At 44.8% G+C, this 21,175-nt stretch overlaps 1 protein-coding gene across 1 annotated transcript; it reads left to right on the forward strand.

Moving 5' to 3' along the window:
* Window positions 1–17: 17 nt before the first annotated feature.
* Window positions 18–20,039, forward strand: VXN (vexin). The gene is made up of 6 exons (XM_049822389.1): window positions 18–133; window positions 3,202–3,257; window positions 8,952–9,114; window positions 13,310–13,371; window positions 15,049–15,134; window positions 16,760–20,039. Exons 1-6 carry the CDS (start codon window positions 67–69, stop codon window positions 16,944–16,946), a joined length of 621 nt encoding a protein of 206 aa, XP_049678346.1. The 5' UTR covers window positions 18–66; the 3' UTR covers window positions 16,947–20,039.
* The last annotated feature ends 1,136 nt before the right edge of the window (window positions 20,040–21,175 follow it).

The following is a 21,175-nucleotide window of genomic DNA, read 5'->3' on the forward strand; positions in this document are numbered from 1 at the left end:
CCTATTTACCAGAAGTTCAGAGCGGTTGCATGAAGCTGAAAGGCAGTCAGGAGGGAGAGGTGGAAAATGCACCAGATTTACAGCTGCAGCGACGAAAATTTAGAAGTTTTCACCACTGTGATTTCATCCAAATGTGAGTACATCTAAACTGTAAACAACCGCTACAGTGTTGTCTTTTAGATGGATGGGGTGTTTAGCATCAGCAAAATCTTTGAAGTGAGCAGCTCATCTGTTCTGCCGAGCCGTGCCGTGTTCTGCTTGCAGTCCAGCACTTGCTGCTTGTTTCTGGAGCTAATCCATGCAGGTGCTTCAATATTGTGGCTGTGTAAAATCTTTGTGCTGGCAAAATTCGGAGATCTGGAATCGGTGTTGATATACCTATGAGGTAATTGCTAAAGTGACAGCTTGCAACTGTGTGGCTATTCTGCATAATAGAAAAGAAAAATGAAGTTCTGCAAGCAGTTAGCAGCTCAGATGAACTGGGTGAACTGCATGAATGTTGAATTTAAGTCTGCTGGCTCAATAAGTGGAACATTTCCAAAGCCATGCCCTGGAAATGAATGCATGATTAACATTAATTGCTTGTAATGAAGAGTAAGAACCGGACAAAGCCCAGTCTGCATTTGATTGAACAAATTAGTTTAAACTCAATGGCTGCATATTTCAGCAACAAGAAAGCAGGTAAAAGCAGGGAAAACAAATTGTGGGGCCAGATCAGATCTTTACTTGCAAGCTACGAGCATAAGCTCCCAGCTGCTTGATTTCAGAATATACGTGGAAATGGCAAAGTGAACCATCACTGTAATTGTTTTTGTTGCCCAAAAGCTGGGCTGTACATACAGACGTCCTTTTGCAGGCAAATCCAGAAACATCATCTGCAAGGATTCATTCTTCCCTTCCTGCTCCCACTCCCTGCAGAAAATCGTGTTTGCAGAGAGAGCCCTGCAGCCCCACTGTTTGCATTGCTGCCATTGTATTCCTGGGCGAGTGGGTCGCTTCTGGCTACCTCCGTGATTCACTCTGCTTTCAATGGCTATTCAAGTAATTGCATGTTTGCTGGTGCTGTGACTTCCCTTTCATGCCTTGCCTTTCTTCAGCCCCTGTAAGCCATTTGCCACTCGCTCTGGCAGACGACAGGCAGTGAGTTGGACTGTGGATGACAAGCACTCTGAAAATATGCAAATTTATTACTGTTAGGCACATTTATGTGTTGTTCCTTGTGCACCAGCCTGGGTGCCAATAACAACATAACAGTACTTGCTTCTGGTAGAAATCTATGTAAACTGTGCTCCTCACATTGTCCAGTAAAATACATAAATACCAGAGAGACAAGAAGATAATTCCTTGCATCAATAAACTTCTCGGCACTTGAGTGTTTTGTGTCTGAGCAATTAGTTTAGTCCTCACATGATGAAATCCCAGAGGTAAAGGTGACTGCAGCAGCTTCAAAACCAACTTAAAAGATGTTCCTAAGAAAAAACCCCACCTTCGTTATGTTTGTCTGGTTTTCATCCCACATTCACCATGGTTTAAAATATAAAACGTATCCTGCAGGAGAAGGCAGTAGGGATCCCTGAGGATATCACGCCATGCAAAACAGACCATAATTGAACTGACAGTTTAGCACGCTCTCAAGCTCTGTACAGGCAGATAACTTGGTTGTGATGAGCTCAGTGTGGAAGTACCCTGCGCTCCAACATGTCGCTGGCAGGGACCCTGGGCAAGACGGATCACCTCCCGTGTTACCGTCCTGTTTCACTGCGGGCAGAGCGTAGGCCAAAACTTTATTTCTGTCCAGTGAGGTCCTAATGCTCAGCGCTTAGATCCTCACTGGGCTATCGAGGGGTGGCTTATTAGACAAACACAAGCTGTCTAGGAAGAGTGACTTTGGTCCCGCTGCCAGCTCTGCTTGTATCGGAGCCCGGGAAAGCCCGGTCACTTGTTATTCCTGCTGTCAGAGGAGAGGAGTTTGGCTGCAGTAACGAGAAGCCTTGGATGACCTCCAGCTGCTTCCACAGCTTCAAAACTCTTTGCAAACATTAATGCATAGCAGCGATAAGCACTGCAACTCCTGGAGTTGAATGTATGCCAAAGATGTAAAGGAAAGCTCACCTGCTGAGTAAGAGTCACCTGTCAACCTATAACAAACCTTTCTGGCTCTTCAAAGCCTGTGGATTATACATGGAGCCTGAATAGGAAACCCCCATTCACATGCCTTGCCCTCAGGGTCAGCCTTTAGAATTGGAGTTAATTCTCTGAATTTGGCAGGTTTTTGCAGGCCTGTTTCTGTCACTGGCTGCTAAATCCTATAGCTCCTGTAGCCTGAACACAGGGGAGGATAATATTTTTAAAGAGCAAAGGGTAAGACGTGATGAGAGGGAGAGCTGGGAGTATCACAGAGATTTTCAGGCCAGTTTCAAGTCAAACCGAAACAGTGAGTGTTTAAACAATCTTCACTTTGTCCAGAAAAACCCTCATGCAAAACCAATCACTTCAGTCCAGTCAAAAGCCTGGCTTATGGTCCTGGCATCTTGTGGGTCTAGTGGCTAGTGATTCTGGTTTGCCTATGATTTTGGTGTCTTCATGGCTCTAAGAAATAAAATTGAGAAACAGACTTTAAGCAAAATGCCCCAAGTTAAAGAACCGAAAGGGTCATTTTGAGGATTGAAAAGAAAAGGCTAGGCTTAGTGCAAATGTTGTGCTTTGGACATCATGCAGTAAAAGTGAAATGATGTCACAGAGGTGTTTGAGCTTATTGAAAAAGTCCCTTTCTAGATAAAATGATAGGCCTCTCCAAAGTTAACGTATACACTAGTCATGTTTGAAGGTGACTGGATGGAAGGAGAAGCTCATTTCCTTCTGAAACATTGGCAGGTGGGAGGCCAGATCAAAACTCAGGAAGGAAAAGGATGGTTCCTCCTGGAAGCCTGTGGGAGAGGTGCAGAAACTTGGGGAAGGCTGTTGCCCTGTGCCCACAGATGTCTGTATTGTATAGCTAGAGCATGGTCTCTGAGGTGACATTAAAAAGGACTTTCTTCTGGGTTGTTTCAGCTGGAATCCTCCTCCTTAAACCCTTTCTTCTTCCCCCTCTCCCCACCGTGCCCTCAGTGTATTCTCATAGAGGACTTTCAAAGGCACATGTAACCTCATCTTGTCAACCTCCGCTGCACCCTGACTGTGTTCCCGTTCTTCTTTTCACAGCATGTAGTCCTGCCCGAAGACGAGCCAAAACTACACCGCACATCCTAACAAAGAGTGTAAGAAAAACCTCCCTTTCTCTCCCTCTTTTTATTTTTTTTCTTTTTTTTTTAATTCCAGTTGTCTACACTTATCCTTAAAAATGCCATGGATAAATGGAAAGCAGATCTTTCAGGGCAAAGAAGTGCATCGGTGTCCGATGCAGGGAGTGGGGTGGGAAACAGAAAGGGGAGTTTCTGTAAAGCCAAAGTTTATTTATAGAAGCACATTGAACTTCAAAAAATACAGTGTGTCTGTGCAGAGCCAGTCAAAATCAGTTCTTATCAACATGGGTCATCTGAGGGAATCACAGACTTAATTCTTATCCATAAAGCCTTAATAATAGTGCTGGAGGGACAGGCAGGAATGAAAAGCAAACAAATCATATCAATACATATACGCATTCATTAAGGAGCCAGTATCCTATTCCCCGGGGAACTGGGGAGAAAAACACCAAGCAATGGGCTGTAACCTTGACTCAAAAAGGAGGCTCTGAGCGAGCCACAGGAGGATGCTTGTCCCTGGATCCCAGTGGTGCTTGCCTGTCCTCTGCTCACCCTCGCTGCACGGGCACGGCCGGAGCTTATCCCCCTCCCTGCAGGTGAGATACACCCCCAAATTCAAATAACTGAACATTTTTCATGCTCTGAGAAAATGTTTTCCAAGCTGGGCCACTTTGACACATGGGCATCAGGCTTCTTGTCTTCAGGGCCTGTTTTCCCCCCTTAAATCCATTTGGCCCATTCACAACCCCTTCCACAACCTTTTCATTGCAGTTCTCACTTGCAGCAATGATGGTGTCTTTCTCTTGTGCGTATCAAAGCACTTTTTTCACACTTTGAGACTCTTCTGACAAAGTATTTCTTCTCACTACAGACCTGCCTCTTCTCTAGCACTTCATTGAAATATATATGGCCTTTCCTTTTTCCATGCCCTATCCTACTTCCCAGTCCCATCCTCATTTGTAAATAGCCTCCTCTTCGTATTCCTGATTCCCTGATCTCCCCACAGCACCGTAAGTCCCCCCTGCTTACCACACATACCCATGCACTGGAAAAAAACCTTGCTACATTCACTCCCATCCCCTCTCTTGGTTATTGAAGCGGATCACAGGATCCCAATACTTCACAGGATGCCTGAAGTGGTCTCCAGGAAGGGTCAATAACACACCTTTCATGTTTGGGTAGGAACTATGTATGTGTGTGTGTTTCCTCAAATTGTGAAAAATCTTATTTTTGTCCCATAACTCAGGCTGAAGTTTCAAAATGACTCTTCCTTCCAAATGAGGATGAAAGTCAGAGTGCTAGAGTGTTGCTCAAAATAAGCCATTTTGAGATACCCCTTTTTTAGACAGATACTTTTCCAACAAAATGCCCAGATTTCTAACCAGAATTTTCTCATAAAACCATTCAGCAAAAAATTTTCAGCTAGCTCTTACCAAAATCTAGGGCAATCGTATGTCTGTTATCATGTTCCGAATCTCAGCAGTTAAATAGTTGTTGTTTCTGCTGAACGGAAGCCTCTAATATTTAATTTGGATTGGATCAGCTGCTGTAGCAGCACTATACTCATAAAGGTCTAAGAAAATAAGATAAGAAAGTCCCTGGTTTGTTGCTGTATTTTTAGAGGATTTTTGTTTTCCTTTGGGGCTTTCCTGACCCCAATTAAAGATGTGCTTTGATTGGCCCTTAGTCATGATGCAGGCAGCATCATATTAGTAGTGGGAGCACCAAGCCTGAGGAATGGTCTGCAGCTCCAGCTAAAAAAACAAGCAAGGCTCTCAAACCAAAGCAGCTGGCACAGTCATCTCTTAGACTTGTGCATTCCCCTTCCGCAGGGTGATGCAGCTGCTTACAGCTCATGCACAAGCATTCAAATAAATGGCACGTACTGTAATATACGTGCCTGTGAGGAAGTTGTGATTGCCAATTTCTAGACCCACAGAAAAGTAGCAGAATGATTATTTATTTTTCACTTTTGCCTCTGCACCTGCAGTCAGTGCTGTAGAAATGCTTCAGCTAACATGAAATCTTCTGCTCTGGTGATTGCAGTGGATGCACAACTTTAATCCTCAGCAAGGGCAAAAATAGCAAGCAACATGGACATCTGCCAGACCTGTTTTTTTGTGGCAGAAATACTCAAGCAGTGTAGCATTAAGTAAGTGATTTAACATTCAAATGACTGACCCTAGGGGAGTAAATTCCATCACATTCAAGAACCCATCCCAAAAGCATGATCATGACTGTAGAAGGGTGAGAGAAAGGGGGAAACGCCTTCTTTTTTTTTAATTGGGTGTTTCACCAATATGCTTATTTGCAGTTCCTATTGCCCTAATGTTAGTTATTTCCAGTGATAGTAGGTCCCTCCCTTCTCTTCCCTTGCTCTTCTAGCTCCAAAATCTTTTAGGTAAAACTGTCCGGACACCAGTACCAGGCTACTTTTCAGAAAAATGGTAAATCCCTCTGTGCATGCTAGTGCTACCACATTAAAAATTAGATTGGCATTAGACCATCAAAAAGATCTTAACTCTACAAATCTGGCATTTCCCCCACTAACAAGCACATTGTTGTTCAACCTCTAAGCTTCAAAGTTTTATCCAAAGCCAGATGTTTAATTGTCACCTTTTCTGGCTGGTTGTCGGTTTGGCAGTGGGATTTGGGTCCAGGAGCAGGGTTGTTGGAACAACCCCTGCGCTGCTCTGCAACCCTCCTGGGTCCTCCATGCCCCCCACTTAACACAACTAATTCCAACAGTGGGTATGCCAGGCCTCAGTGCTCTCATGTGCATGGTAACGTCCACAAAAAAGAGACTTTGCTGAGCTCTGAATTCAGAGTTGGCATCCTGCAAACAGATTGAGCAGGTCAAAGGACTTACAGTTTCTAAAAACAGTAGGTTTTTAGAGAGCAGTTTCCTAGTTCTGCATAGTTTGGCTGACTCTGCTAGTCACACAGATTTAAATTTCCTGGTATGTCTAGAAACGAAAAGTGACTTCCAGCTGATCCTTCTGCCTTACCCTAGGTACCCTAGAGAAATGTCAGCTCCAGTTTAGATCAAAACTGCACTACAGCAGGTTTAGTTTCCTGACCTAGATAAGTCTTTACATATTACAGTAATGGGTGAGGTAGACAAAGTCACTGTGAAAACTTGAATTAGGAGATAAGGAACTCCAAAAGTGTCCTACAGCCAAATGCTGCAAAGATATTCACTGAAGATGTGCTATAGAGATTGCACTGTTGTCTCCAGCTGTAATGGAAAATGGCACTGTAACTTATTTATACAGATTCTGCTGCTTGAAGGCGTTTTGGCACTACTGATACGACATGTAACAAGGAATCTCAAAAACATAGACAATGTGTCTAAATAATTTCTGCTATTAATGGCGTTTAAAATCCTGCTTCCTTTCCCCAAACTAAATTTCATCCTTTGCAACACATAGGCAGATTGTTAAGTTTCAAGTCCACGGCGGTTTACACTGATCAAATAAGCCACTTTCAGGATTAGAGATGACTGCAGCCAGCATCCTACTTACCAAAAATGCTCTTTCCATGACCATGCAAAAGAAGTGACCTCAGGTGTCTCAGTAGCAGAGGGTTGATGACATTTTCTGTCACACACCAAAGAAGACCGAGTGTGACCAAGAGCACTGAGCATATTTCCAGAGCTGGTGGGAAAAGCTGAGCTTTGTGGCATCCCTTGGAAGCTGGAAGAGCTCGGTTCATGCAAGGCAGGGTCCAAGGGCTGTCACGAGAGACTCCATCAGCCGTAGCCTCGTCACATTTGAGATACAGACGGGTGTCTCCACCACTGTCACGGTGGTGATGGGGGTAATGCAGCTCACAAGGTTCGGGTGGTCAGGGCGTGCGTGGACACGGGAGCCCGCAGCCCGCGAGGAGCTGCTGCAGAGGGACGGCGAGGTCCTGGGACTGGTCCAGGGGCAGCTGGGAGAGAGCCAACACCAACTGCTTAAGCAGCAACAGGAGGCCTCAAACCACCAGCATCACTCTCGTTTCTGAATTATCGGAGCAATGCTGAGGCTCGGCTCTGTCCCGCGGCGCCAGATTCGTGGTCAGTACTGCTGGGCCCTGGCTGCAGCCTCCTTTTAGCACGTGCTTGCCTTCAAGGACACCGGTAGCCGCTTGGACTTTACCTTAACACTGGCCACATCCTTAAGTAGCTTACGGAGCAGCGACTGTGTTAGGCTGAGTGCCAAAATCCACAGAACTAAGAGAAAACCCCTCTTAGGTCTTGGATTAGGCTTTGGTTGTCTCGCCAGCCCTTTCCAGCAGTTTTTTTGCCTGCCGTTGGGCTGTTTCTGCTCCTTGTCCTGCTGGTCAGTAGTTTCTAGGTCATGTAGCCTTCTCCAGACTCCTGAGGGTACCTGGAATCAAAAGAGTAAAAAGTGGTCAGGTTGGGGTTTTTCTTTTTTCCTGTTTTGGAAAACATTGGTTTGCATGTGCTTTTTTATCTGTGTAAAAATTCACGTACACAGAATATTGCAGATTAATGGCAAACTGAATTAAAACTTACTTAAAGAAAATGGACAATTGTGTGTGAGGGGACATGCTTGAATGCGGTCTTGTTTTTATCTTGAGTGAATGTTAGAAGGCAGAGCAATAGATGGAATTAAGGCTTTTCTATGCCAAGAGCGGGCTGGTCAGTTGCTGGTCTCTGTCTTGAGACCAAATAACTGTATTTATATATAAGACATGTAGATGGCAACTATCAGTCATCAGTTAGATGCAAGTAACTGCTTTTCTCCTGGTCTCCTAACATAAGATCAACCTGAGTCTAATGGGAAACAGTTGGAATAGTTGCTACGTTTCTTGTTTCCTTGCTGGTTTGGATCTTCGCCCTATTTACCTTGTTCTCTGTATGACTGTAGCAAGTCTTCGGGGAAGAATAAAAGAAACCAAAGCATGAAACACTCTTTCCCTGCTGTCGGGACTTTAATCTTCTTGAGAAGATTGTTTCCACACCATCCTGGATATCAGTCCTGATGGATCCACATGCTTGGAGCCTATTCCTGTTTTTTTAAGCTCACATTAGCTCTGGCCTCCCCAGTTTCCTGTGGCAGCACAGTGAGTGCCATGACTTAGTCATGATTGATGTAGAAAAGAACTTGATGTTGTTCACTCTTGTTTTCAGGGACTCTGTTTAAGATACAGGGGGCCTAATGTTTGAAGGTGCAGCTCTCAGTGAGTTTTGTATGTGTGAGCTAACGTTTGTGAAATTTAATCTCTGCGAGCACAATTACTCACCGCCTTGTATACTCTGTAGTCATTTGCCAGGTATAAAATGTAAATAATTCCAAAAGACAGGAGAGGCCATGAAGAAATAGCATTCATAACTTAATTGCCTAAGTTTAACTGGTTGCCCAAGATATGATGCAGTAAGAAATTAAATTTGAGCTTGTCTCAGTAGATCTTGAAAAGGACCCCATTTCGGTCTCCTGAAGAGAATACAGAAAGGTGCAACTAAGTAGCTGGGTGCCAGAGAGACCCCACATGATTTTCCCATACATCTCATGCACGGAGGCAGGAGCCAAACAAAACAAACCCCACAAATCCCCCCACAGTCCCCACCCGACAAAATCCCCTTGGGATGACAGTAAAGCAGTGGGAAGAGCAAGCGCCATGCTGCTCCCCTGTGACCTTGCCAGACCACCTAACCTCCAAGACCGGGTGTAACGGGATGGTTTTGCCTCTTCCCCGTAGGTGGTAGCCATATCCGATCGTCGGCCCCATGGGGCAGAGAAGCTGCAGCCCTACCAGGGTGACCTCCTCCAGGTGCTGTACAGCGAAGACGAGGTGCGGGGCTTGGGCCGCCTGCAGAGCAGGCAGCGGGGACCCTGTCCCGCCAAGGGCACTGCCCAGCATGGTAAGTCCCCAGAAGTGGCTTTATTCCTCTGTGGCTTCAGAACATTTTTGGGTATTGCAGTCTTCCTGTTTGCAGCAAAGCAGGCACTTTGTTATGTACCTGAAGGATACTTCCATGCTTAAAATGTCCGCTGGAATTAATGAGATATAATGACTGTGGCATTGCAGAGTTCTCGCTTTAATCAGAGTCATAAATTCACTTTATTCAGAGTCGTAAATGCTCCCTTTCCAAAGGCTGACAATATTTTAGAGATGATAGATTGCGAATCACTGAGTTTGCTTGAGTCATCTTATTATATAGGATCCCTGCTCAGTTGCTCAGAACTTGCCAGCACACAATTGTTTGGGATGGAATTTTAGATTCTGGATGTCAGCCACAGACCTGATTTTGTTTTTTCAACCAAGACTTGTTCAGCATATTTGTGAGAACCCGTGAAGGAAAAATAGAGTTTGCCAAGGCAAAACCAAGGAAATGAGTAAACATAAACAGACCGGTCATTCAGCTCCTTCAGCGCTGGTGTGTTATGTTTGGAAGGGCGAAAATGGAGCAGGTCCATGCAGTTTGGCAAGGGGTGGCCTTTTAATCAAAAATGCATCTTTTGCTGCTCTCCCTTGAAAAACCACCCACATGCAGTCAAGTCATAAGCCTTTGAAAAAATCCCATATGGCACGTGTTAGGTAGAGACATTGGACATTTAGCTGTTAAAAGGTGCTAAATCTGTAAAGCAGATATTACCATGAAGGTGCATGTTCTTCACACCACCGCTCCGCAACTACACTGCTCATAAGCCATCCCATTTAAACACAGACCAGCCAAGAGCGGGACCTGGGAAACTGGGAAGGAACAAACTGAGCTTGGGACCATAGGGAAAGATCTCAAACCGGGCCCGGAGCCAAGAAATGGCTGAACAAAGAGCTGGGGCTTTGGGGCTGGAGCAGGGAGAGGTGGAGGAGTGGCTGGCACCAGCTGTAGGGTAGTGGGGGGCAGAGTGTCAGCAGGAGAGAAAGGAGGGACTGCTGGTCTCTGGTGTTAGGGGCAGCAAGAGGTAAAGGGTGACAGATAGGTGTGAACTGGAGAAAAAATGTAGGAATCCAAAAAGAAGAGCAGAAAAGGGGGAAATGGTTCTCATAGGGGGAGAAAGGGAGGCGATCGGGCAAAGAAACTGGGATGCTGAACGGGGAAGAGGGAGAAACTAAGTTGAAATTAGAACAAAAATAAAACAAAAAGGAATGACTGAGTGGAAGGAGGGCACGAGAACAGGACAGGACAAACTCACCAGGAGCGTCTGGACAAGACAAGACAGCTGCTGCAGGGCTGCCTAAGCTTGTGCAGCATGGCAAGGTTGTTTATCGGATCCCTGTTCCTCAAAGCACAGAAGGCGTGTCCTGCAGTAGCTCCCTACGGTCTGTCCATCACTGCCAGCAGACTCGTCAGTGATGCTCATCACCTCACACAGCCGATGGATCCCCCTTTTCTGGGTGCCTGCTTCACACCTCCGACTGCAGCACCTGGGAAGGCTCAGTTCCTGCTGCTGCACAAAAACCTCTGCCTTGACTATGAACAGTGCTGCATCCTCCTCAAGCCTCAGAAAAATTGGATCCCAGGAACTTCTGATCTTAAACTCAGTACCTACCTCTGTTTGCCTGGCGTAAGTCCTTGTCCTTCAAGAGGTGATGAAGCTGTTTTTTTAAAACATTTGTGCAGATGATGACCACAGTGATCACGATACAGAAGAGCTCGTGAAAACATGAATAGTTCTGCCCTCAGAGGATTCACTGGTTGGGAAATTAAGTATAGGACTGTGCACTGAGAAATGAAAGCTAAGGATGAACAACAGCTTTCTGAATGAACAATGTCTATATGAGTGAAGCAGAAAGACTGTGTAAAAATGGTTTCTGGTCACAAATTAGAGACAGAATCTCAATGTCTAGATCCTTGGGGGCGATGAAATAACTTTGATCCAATTCTGGTGTTTCATAGCTTTTGAGTGCCTGACTTTACAGATTTAGCATTTTAAGAGGAGGAAGGTAGAAGCGTTTGCAAATATTTGTATGAAAATAAAAACAGCTCTTTATAATTACATGCTGCAGTGTCTGGTTTCAGTATGCACTCTATTAATAATACCTACTCTGAGAATAGGGATCCATGAGAGAGTCCAGAAAGGTTTTTCCAGCTGTTTCTCAACAGCTGGAAAGCCAACATTGTGTGATATGAAGTGAGGTATATATATGGATATGTATCATCTGTTTTCATTAATCTCTGTACCAATGTGACCTCCACATAAATTTCACCCTTTGAAAACATCCTTCAACTTTCTTACTGGAAGTAGTTGTGCCTGTAGAGTTTTCCATGCTTATTCTGTAGACAAGTACTGTTAAATATTGAAGAGACTTCAGATTTGGTAAAAAACAACTTGAAATCAGGGTAATAGAATGAACAGTTTGGTTTCCAGAGTAAGTGAATAATGTGTAAACAAGAGCATAGATGAGACCATCAGCACATTTATTAACTCAGTTTTGTACCAAGTTTTTGTACAAGCACTCATCTTGGAAACATAGGGCAAGTCAGAATAACAGATGTGGAGCAACCCTTGTCCCAGGCTTGGGCATCCGTAGCACCTTCTGGAAATGGAATTCACACCACACCCAGCCACCACTGTCCTGAGGAGCACTTAGGAACCTGAAGCCATGAGGACTTACTTTTGCTTAGATATTTTGCTAAAAGTTTGCCAGAACATTTTCTATATCTAATAAGAAGAGGGATAGGCTGAAGGGAAGAATCAGAAAATATAAGAGAAAATAAAATAAAATAAAATAAAATAAAATAAAATAAAAGAAAAGAAAAGAAAAGAAAAGAAGAGAAAAGAAAAGAAAAGAAAAGAAGAGAAAAGAAAAGAAAAGAAAAGAAAAGAAAAGAAAAGAAAAGAAAAGAAAAGAAAAGAAAAGAAAAGAAAAGAAAAGAAAAGAAACAACAACAAAAAAATTATGGACAGTAGCCGAAGCACTGATGCCTGCAGCCACTTGCTGAATACTGTTAGTACCTAATATGCAAGATGAGAGGAGGTAATTGAATTAAACTTTGACGTGAGATATACAGTTAGGTACCTAATGGAATTACTGGCAGGGGCGGTAGTGGGAAGAGAGAGGCTGGTTAAGATATTTATCATGGCCAAATATTGCCCCCAGAAGGAGAAGGCAGTTCTGATTGCTAACTCATGCCTGAGACAGCACTATAAGCAGCACCTTGGCTATTTCTGATGTTTGCTGTCATTATTTATATTCCATTGGTCACAGCTGTTGTGAATCATATTCTATCCTCTGTCTTGGTGAATCTTAATGTTTCTGTAGATCCTTGCTCTTCACTTACCTGAATATCCTTTCAAAAAAACAGCAGACAACCAAAAATGGCAAGGAACAGAAAGAAAGGGGGGAAAAAAAAAAAAGAGATCTCCACATTCCCACAGCCAAATGGGAGAATTTGGGTCCATGAAAAAAATCTGTCATTCCTCACTCATTTATTTCCTTGGTACAACTAGCAGGAATGTCAGTAAGCATTTATCCATAGATAAGTTACTGGCTGAGCGCTCACGTGTAAATGAAAGGTAACCTGCAGGTTTGCGGACAGCAGAGAGAGGTGCCACTCAGCCCCAGGCAGACAGAAAGGTTGAAATCCCTCCCTGTGATGGGGTGGATGTAGCACACATCTCTGCCCAGGTAAGAATAACTCCCCAGGGCAGTGCAGAAAGGAGAATGATCTCCTAGGCAGGACAGACCGGGCAGCGGGGGCTCCAAGACACACAAAAACTGCATTACCCAACCTCTGCAGAGGAGTAGCAGATGGGACCGCTTTTTGTATATACATACACAGGAGTGTTCACAGAGGGGGAAGGGCTCCCACTTAGTCTGGTCTGCTAAGGACGGTTCACAATCTCATTTGAAAATCTAGGAGCAAGCAGTTGAGTGGCTTTCCAGAATGAATGACTTAAGCTATTCCAAAAATCACTTATTTTGACATCATAGTAGATGATCATAATAAAGAAACTTCTGCACTTTTGGCTATAATCAAATCTAGAGGGACTATAACCTGAATCTGGGCTCTCTTCATGTCTGGGTTTAATTGCATGGAAGGAGGCTTTTAATACAAGCTTTGCCAATGGGATAATTACCGATAATGCCATGTTTCTTATGCTTTGCAGTGGGAATTACTGAACAAGAGTCATCCAAGTCCTGTAACCGCCTGTTGGATGGAAAATCTTTGGTAAGTAAATACTTACTTACCAAAGTAAGCAAGACCAACTACCACTGTCTGATGCATCTTAAAACCTAGTACCTGTCAGCATGTCCCGCATTAACAGCATGTCAGTCTGTCACAGTAAGTGCAGATTTCACAGTCTTTGTTAAGGCTTTGAGACAGGATTTATGCCTGAGGATCCTTAGCTGGGAGCAGGGACTGGCACAGGACAGCTGCCCCTCAGGGAACCGGGAAGGGTTGTGGGATGGAAACAGGCAGGCTCCCATTCTGAATGCTCAGCCACCTGCAAGAGCTGAGAGGAATTAGCCTCTTGTTTCTCAAGGAATTTCACAAATTGGGAAGAAATTAATTTCTAAAGTGGAACAAGCATTAAATAATTCATATTCTCCAGAATGCCAACCTGACATGATAATCAGATCAATCAAAAATGTCAATGAATAGTTGATGGGAAAATCATCATACAAAACCTCAAAATTTGTTCTGTAATAGACAGAAAACATGTTTTGGTTAAAAATGGCTCAGCTTTACTAAAACATTTTGCCTCCCTTCTTTTTCTTACCAAAAAATGTTTTATAAAAACCAGATTTTCAAACAGAAAATAGTCCTTTGAAAAGTTTCTGACCAACACCAGACCATTCTATAGAAACTTCATGGCTTCAGATGCTCTTCTGGATGGCTGCAACGTACTTGCTAGCTGGTAGCTGGGCTACACTTGAGAAAAATGACTATACAATATTGAAGGATGGTCAATATTAATGGTATTCAGTGTAATGAAGCTAGTTGCATGTACCAATAGTTAATACAGTTAAGTTTCAAAGGATGCTTGCAAGAGTGATTTCAAACTTCTTTAAGTCTTGGGATACTTGCAGAGCACACCTAAACATGTCCAGTCTCAGATTAATCCCAGGGGAAATGGCCCTAGACAGCTTAAGACCAGTTACAGTAGTGACAATAACATAAAGAAATTTTTCAGTATTGCCAGTAAAATCAGTAAGTGTGTTTATTGCCTGAAATGATGAGAGCATGTCACAATTTTTTACTTTTTTTTTGTATTTCTGGGCAACCCACACTTTAGCTTACCATCTTGGAGGATATGCCAGTCTCAGCAGCCTGTTTATGTGAAAATGTGCCTCTGCTCTGGCTGGCAACTTATAATCAAATAAGACAAGGAGGAAGTCAATGATTAGGCACTTGTGCTGTCATGGCAGAACTGGGGCATGAATCAGGGCCCCCCACACCACAGAGCAGCACCCAGCAAAACAGGGAAGCATTTCTGAATGCTCAAGAAATGGAGATGGCTGGGACAGCTCCTTCCCAGCCAGCAGTAGAGGCAGCCTGTGAAGAGCTGCAAGAGGCAGGCTGCTCAGACCGCACAAAGCCTCCTCTCCTCGGGAAGCCAGATGTAAAAACTAGGGAATAAAAAGATCTGCAAGCCTCTCTCCTTCGACAGGAGAAGTTGTTCTTGATCATACAAGCTCTGTGCTGAGCTCAGTGAGACCGTTCACGTGAGCAATTAATACTTTTGTGGCTAAGAGTTGGACAGTCAAATCCTCAACCTGCTTTCTCTTGTTAAGAGATTTACAGTATTTCTTGATTTTCCTAAAACAGCCTTTTTTCTCAGACAAACCTGGGGTCCCTACTCATCAGTGCCATTTCCTAACGATGTGCTTTTTCTTCCCGCAGATTCCACCATCGTCAGTTGCCCACATCACAGTGAAAGCGGTGGCTGTCACAGACTCACCCACAGGCAACAGCATTTCTACGGAAGAGTAAGTCCTTTCCCACCTCTCCAGCCAAGCCTGGGGGGCTGCACATGGGGAGCTTCCAGGCAGGGAAGGGGACAGGGCACCTCCACCACAGGTCACCCACTCACCAGAAACACAAAGAGGTGCTCAGCTGCAGATCTACTCTGAAGTGGAGCTGTAAAACCTCGGTGATTTACAGTAAAGCAATGCCGCTTGCTTCCCAAAGGCAGGGAGAGACCAGCTAAAGGACATGCTGATTATACTGTCACCCATAGCCATTTATACAGCTGCCCCGGTGCCAATTACAGCTGTGTTTTATCACTAGAAAAAAAAGTGTCTAAATTAAAAATTTAAGTATTTTCCCCCTAAGAAGTTGCGTGGTTTAACCCCAGCCAGCAACTAAGCACCACGCAGCCGCTCACTCCCTTCCCCCCACCCAGTGGGATGGGGGAGAGAACTGGGGGAAAAAAAAGTAAAACCCATGGGTTGAGATAAGAACAGTGTAATAGAACAGAAAGGAAGAAAATGATAATGATAATAATAACAATAATAAAATGACAATAATAATAAAAGGATTGGAATATACAAAACAAGTGATGCACAATGCAATTGCTCACCGCCCACCGACCGATGCCCAGTTAGTTCCCGAGCAGCGATCCGGACCCTCCAGCCAACTCCCCCCAGTTTATATACTGGACATGACGTCATATGGTATAGAATATTCCTTTGGCCAGTTTGGGTCAGCTGGCCTGGCTGCGTCCCCTCCCAACTTCTTGTGCCCCTCCAGCCTTCTTGCTGGCTGGGCATGAGAAGCTGAAAAATCCTTGACTTACTTAGTTGAAACATTACTTAGCAACAACTGAAAACATCAGTGTGTTATCAACATTCTTTTCATACCGAACCCAAAACATAGCACTGTACCAGCTACTAGAAAGAAAATTAACTCTATCCCAGCCAAAACCAGGACAGAGTCTATATTTGCCCTAAGGCAGCTTAGACAATGTAATTAAATATTTTTTTAAAAAGCTTTATTGCCTTTAAGTGTAATTACAGAACAGCTTGACCACAGTACAAACGCACTCATCAGTAGGCAGTTAACCCAGACGCAGATCTGGGTGATATCTGGGATGCCGCCACTGCCACCTGAGGGACAGTAACAAGCTCACTGTCACAGTGTCCTCGCACTGCGTACACAGAGACGTAAGTCCCCCTCGGTGGGTGTAAGCCAGCTCAGCCCCCTCGGCCAGGTGGAGCTCACCCCGCCTGGGCGCTGCCACATCGTCCCCGGGGCTTTGGCAGAAGAGCCCAGCTCTGCCCCTGGGCCACCCACCTGCTTCTCGTCTGGTGGCAAGTGCTACGGAGGATGCGCTTCGTAGCGGTCCCACTTGTAGCCCATCTCCTTGTGTGAGTGTTCGCTCTGACAGAAGAAGGGAAGGAGGGCACCAAGCAGAGCAGGGGCAGCTGTCGCGTCCAAGCCCACTGCCCCGCACAGCCCCTGCTCATCCCAGACTTGCCAGTCCCAGGCACAGGCGAGGCACGGACATACCTTTGCAACCAGGCGGCCCTTGGTTTTCAGCGGCCAGTCACCATAAGCAGGGAAGAAGGGCCACGGAGGCGAATGCTTTACTCATCTCTGCTCTATTTGCTAGCCACAGGCAGCGCTGGAGGAAGACGGCGGAGTACGACCTGGCCCTGCCACAGGGAGCAGAAGCTTCCCTACCGCTGACGGGAGGCAACCTGTGCGGGACACCCAGCCTCCTGAGGAAGATGTGGATGAAGCACAAGAAGAAGTCAGAGTACCTGGGGGCAACAAACAGTGCCTTTGAGGCGGACTGATAAGGCTCAGCAACACTTGGGAAGACCTTTAGCCAGGACAAGGTGCTCTAGGATCGATGAGGGAACAGACACAGCACGGCTCATCCAGGAAAACGATATCCTTTTTATTACTTGATGCCATTGCCTCAGAGCGGTGGGAGAAAGGCTAACTAGGGTAAAAATGGTGAACGTGATGCAACTCACTGGCCTTTCTTTGTTGCAATACACTAAAATCCCACTAGATTTATGTCTTGACTCGATGCTGAAACTGCTGCTGGCCCACTCACCATTTTACACGTCCTGTCTGAATCAGCTCGGACTTGCAACAAGAAAAGCCTACCATGCAGTTTGTATATTCCTGCAAGGCAACAGATCGATCAGAGTGCCATTAAATCCCAAGGGTCTGCTCATTGTGTACCACTGCTTGTCCTCTTCCCCCTCTCATATCATGAGATAAAAAACACAGCTTACAATATGCTTATTTGAGTGACATATGCTAAACATCTTTTATTCTTCAGTGTTCGTGTTTCAAGACAGGAGTAAAAGAAGCAAAAATTTTAAAAGAATGGGTCAGAAATGAGCAAGTTTGCAAACACCATTTACCAAACTTTGCTATGTGACAAGCGATTGGTGTTTCAAAGTGTCCTGCCAGATCAAACTATGAGCAACTGGATAACCTCAAGAAATACTTTCTTCCATAGAACCAGCTTATATGTTAAGTGGTAGTCAGCAACTTACTCTCTACCCATGTGGTACGGGATATTTCACTAAGCGCACAAAATGCTAGGAGGAAAGAAAATATGTAAATGGTTCAACTAGGTGACTAAACGTAAGATATTTGCATATAGGATACCTGTGCTTATGAATACATGGATTTAATGGAATTCACTCAAAATTTTTTTTCAATTTAGAAATTGCTGGTCATGGCCTCTTGGGTTTTCCTCTCAAAAAAAAAAAAAAAAAAAGGTTTTACAAAAAAGGTTTCACCAGTGTTGTAGACAATATTATATACTGTTGTGAACAGTACTTGCCTACTTGCCTCATATGAGTGCTCCCCTGGTTATTAGACTCTTGTTTGCCTAAATACAGAACTTGAAATATAAAATTGGAGAAAGTGTACCTCCTGTTGCTCATAGCAATGACAATCTTCTCTAATCTAACTGCCAGTGCTCTAAAACATAAATGAAAAATAAAGGTCTTACTCTATGGCAGAAGCAGAGGAAAGAAGCTCCCATCTGAAACTTGCTTGCCTGCAGCCAGTGTAGTAAAACGCACCGAGAGGCCGTCACACACAGTGCCACGGTACCGAGGTGAGGAGGCTCCAGAGCCGTGAACCCACCAAAGGGCTGAACCCTATGTTGGCAGCGTTAACGGCGGTTACAGCTCCTTCCCCTCCTACCACAACCTCCCAGGCAACTTCTGCACTTGGGGTACCTGCTGACTTCATCCACTGCTTGTGTTAAGGTCATCTTCAACCTGGACTTAGAAAAAAAGCATATTCAGAATTTGTCTTACAGCGCAGGAGTGAGGGAGCCTTGGATAACAGCCTGCGGAGCTGCAGGCTCGGGCAGTTATCCCCGGTCAGGGGTCACCAGCTCAGAAGTACCACCTAGTCAGGAGGGAAAGGCTGCTAAAGCAGCCAGGTCCTCTGGCTTTGGGGTGAGTGGGTTGGAGCAGCACACAGGAAAGCTTTGTGGCTTGACAACCTGAGCAACCAAAGTCTGTGGGATGGGAAAGCAGCTGGAAAAACCCAGTAGCTTTACAGAGCAAATGTCCCTGGTAGCTCCAAGGAGGACAGCAGAGGACACCTACCTGGGGCTGGATGTCCTGGGGAAGGCAGTAGGATAGGGATGGAAGTTCTCGTTTAAAAAGGGACTATGGCTTTTCATACGGCCAGGGCCAACTCAGTCCAGAGTCTGCCAAGGAGGGGAGAGGCACTAGACCGTCATAAAATACCTCTGTCAGCCCTCACGTTCAGTTGTCGATCACTGCTTCAGTCACAGGCTTCTCCTTCAGAGGTGCTCAACAACTCACAGAGGACAGCCTTGTAGCTAGAAGTCACACAGACTCTCCCTTCCTCCTTACCAACAGCAAAATTACTTCTCTGGCCCAGCAGCCTGACAGAGGGATGATTTGCTCTCCTGCTTTTCTTTCTTCCTCCTGGGAAAGAAGGAGAACATAGCTCCTTGTAACCATGGACTGAAAGGCCCCAGCTGCTGGCAAGGCAAGGAGAAGAGGTGATGGTGGCCCGGTATTGACCGATGCCTGCTGAAGGCTGCACACCTGAACAGCACCAGAGTGCGTTTCTCACAGGGGTCCACCCCACCTTTAAGTTAGAGCCTGACACATTGCCCCCGTGTGATAGTCTGGATGGACACTGTGACCATGCCAACATTAGGTCCTCCATGACTGAACCAAGCTGGAGCCTCGGCCAAGATTTTCCTGAAATGTCTTTTACAAATATCACCAACCACCCTATGCCCCCTTCCCCAGCCCATAGAAATCCTGCCAGAAGCCTTAGCCTTGTAGGCACATGCTATTTTTACGCATATAGGTAAACTTAGTAACTGCAGTGGGACTACTCTCTTGCACAGCAATGCATACACTCAAGGAGTAAGGAGAATAACAGTCACCTGTTCCCTTTTTTTGGTTTCATTCCCTAAACAAAGCAAAAATAAAGAAGATGGACAGACACTGGGAAAAGTCCACTTGCTGCATTTGGGGTAATTAAGACAGTGAGCATTTGTGGTACCTGTCCTTGTAGCTAATGTGACCCATAGAGCACCCAACATACAGTCCAGGGCAGCAAGAGTTTTGTCTGTTGAGAGAGCTGTATTGTAGTATTTCATTTGTTAATTAATAGCTTTAAGCTGTATGAGGGTGGAGGAGAAGAGATGATTAATGTTTCTACCTAATAATTGCTGTATCTTGAAATGTGTATTTATGGTTTTCTTATTTATCTAATTTATAATTTGGACCTACAAGAGAAGGAGACATTTACAAGAAGTGTATTTAATTTCTCTGTATTCCAGGAGCTGCTGTGGAGATTTCTTGTATTGTAGTAGATACTTATTTTATTCGTTCAAATAAAATATGTCCTATTCATATAAAACAATAAAAGAAACAAGTAGCATGTGGTAACGTATGGGTCTCAGTGACTTCAAAGCTTTTTGGAAACATTTAGTGGAAAGTAAAGGCAGGCTTTATGATGCTGAAGGACATGAACACCTGATGGCAAAGAACCGAAATTTTGCTCCCCACAGGGAGAGCCTGGAAGTGTATGGTTGTGAGCAGCTGCACTGTTTTATGGGTGGTAGGATGATTATTTATTGTCAGATATTCAGAGAAAAGCCCTGGCGCTGCCAGCAGTTAGACATTAGATACAGTTTTACACACCTGACCTCAAGCGCGTTATGGACACGATGTTTAGTCTCACTGTGTCCCTGGGAGGTGAGCAGCATCACCTCCTTCCCATCAAATAAAAGCACCAAGACAGAGACTCCTCAAGGGTAGTTAAGGCTCTGGTAGATAATAAAACCAAGTGCTTCCCATCTTCAGTCTTACCAGTTGACAGCAAAGTCACTTAGCTTACCTCAAACACAACACTGTCTTTGGAGACCCTGTGCTCAACCACGGCCCAACCTGAGGTGGGTCACACAGGGACGCAGGAGCCCAGGCTAGGGGAGCTGACTCACGACTGCAAGGGGAAAGACTTTAAGACACAAAGAAAGAAAACATATGGTGTTGGCATCCTTCACCAACCTGGGATTTGGAAAGCCCATCCGTTGGGGGATGGCTTGTCCTCATGCCTGCCGCACAGCCTGTACCCCACGCATCTCTGGTGAAAAGGTGCCACATTTCTGGTCTTTCCATTACAGACAGTGTCTACATTTAAAATGAGCAACCAGGGAGTGTCCTTTCAGTAAGTGTCCACACCGCAGTACTTGGCACAGATTTTTTCCGGGACGTGGGGTAACAGCCTAGCCTCTGCTGGGAACTCCTCTGTGAATACCCAACCCTTAGTGATGTGTTAAAAATATTGGCATTAGTATGGAAGAGGATGTGGATATGCAATACATTTTCCAGTTGAAAATGTACAGAAAGCAATACTGGGTTGACTCCAGGGCACTGTCAGAAAAATCTGAAATAGTAATTAAAAAAATAAGTGAACATTTTTCCATCAAAGACAGAAAAGAAGTTAACTGTGCAGCTGAAAGCATCATCTCTGGCAGTGCCTGATACATGCATAT

The sequence above is a fragment of the Accipiter gentilis genome, chromosome 2 (genome assembly GCF_929443795.1).
Source record: "Accipiter gentilis chromosome 2, bAccGen1.1, whole genome shotgun sequence".
Taxonomy (NCBI): domain Eukaryota; kingdom Metazoa; phylum Chordata; class Aves; order Accipitriformes; family Accipitridae; genus Astur; species Astur gentilis.

Excerpts from the sequence above, each read along its gene's own strand:
- VXN (XM_049822389.1), top strand. The coding sequence starts at position 67 with ATGCACCAGATTTACAGCTGCAGCGACGAAAATTTAGAAGTTTTCACC. Across the intron at positions 134-3,201 it reads CACTGTGATTTCATCCAAAT|CATGTAGTCCTGCCCGAAGA; the intron begins GTGAGTACATCT and ends TTCTTTTCACAG. Across the intron at positions 15,135-16,759 it reads AACAGCATTTCTACGGAAGA|CCACAGGCAGCGCTGGAGGA; the intron begins GTAAGTCCTTTC and ends TCTATTTGCTAG.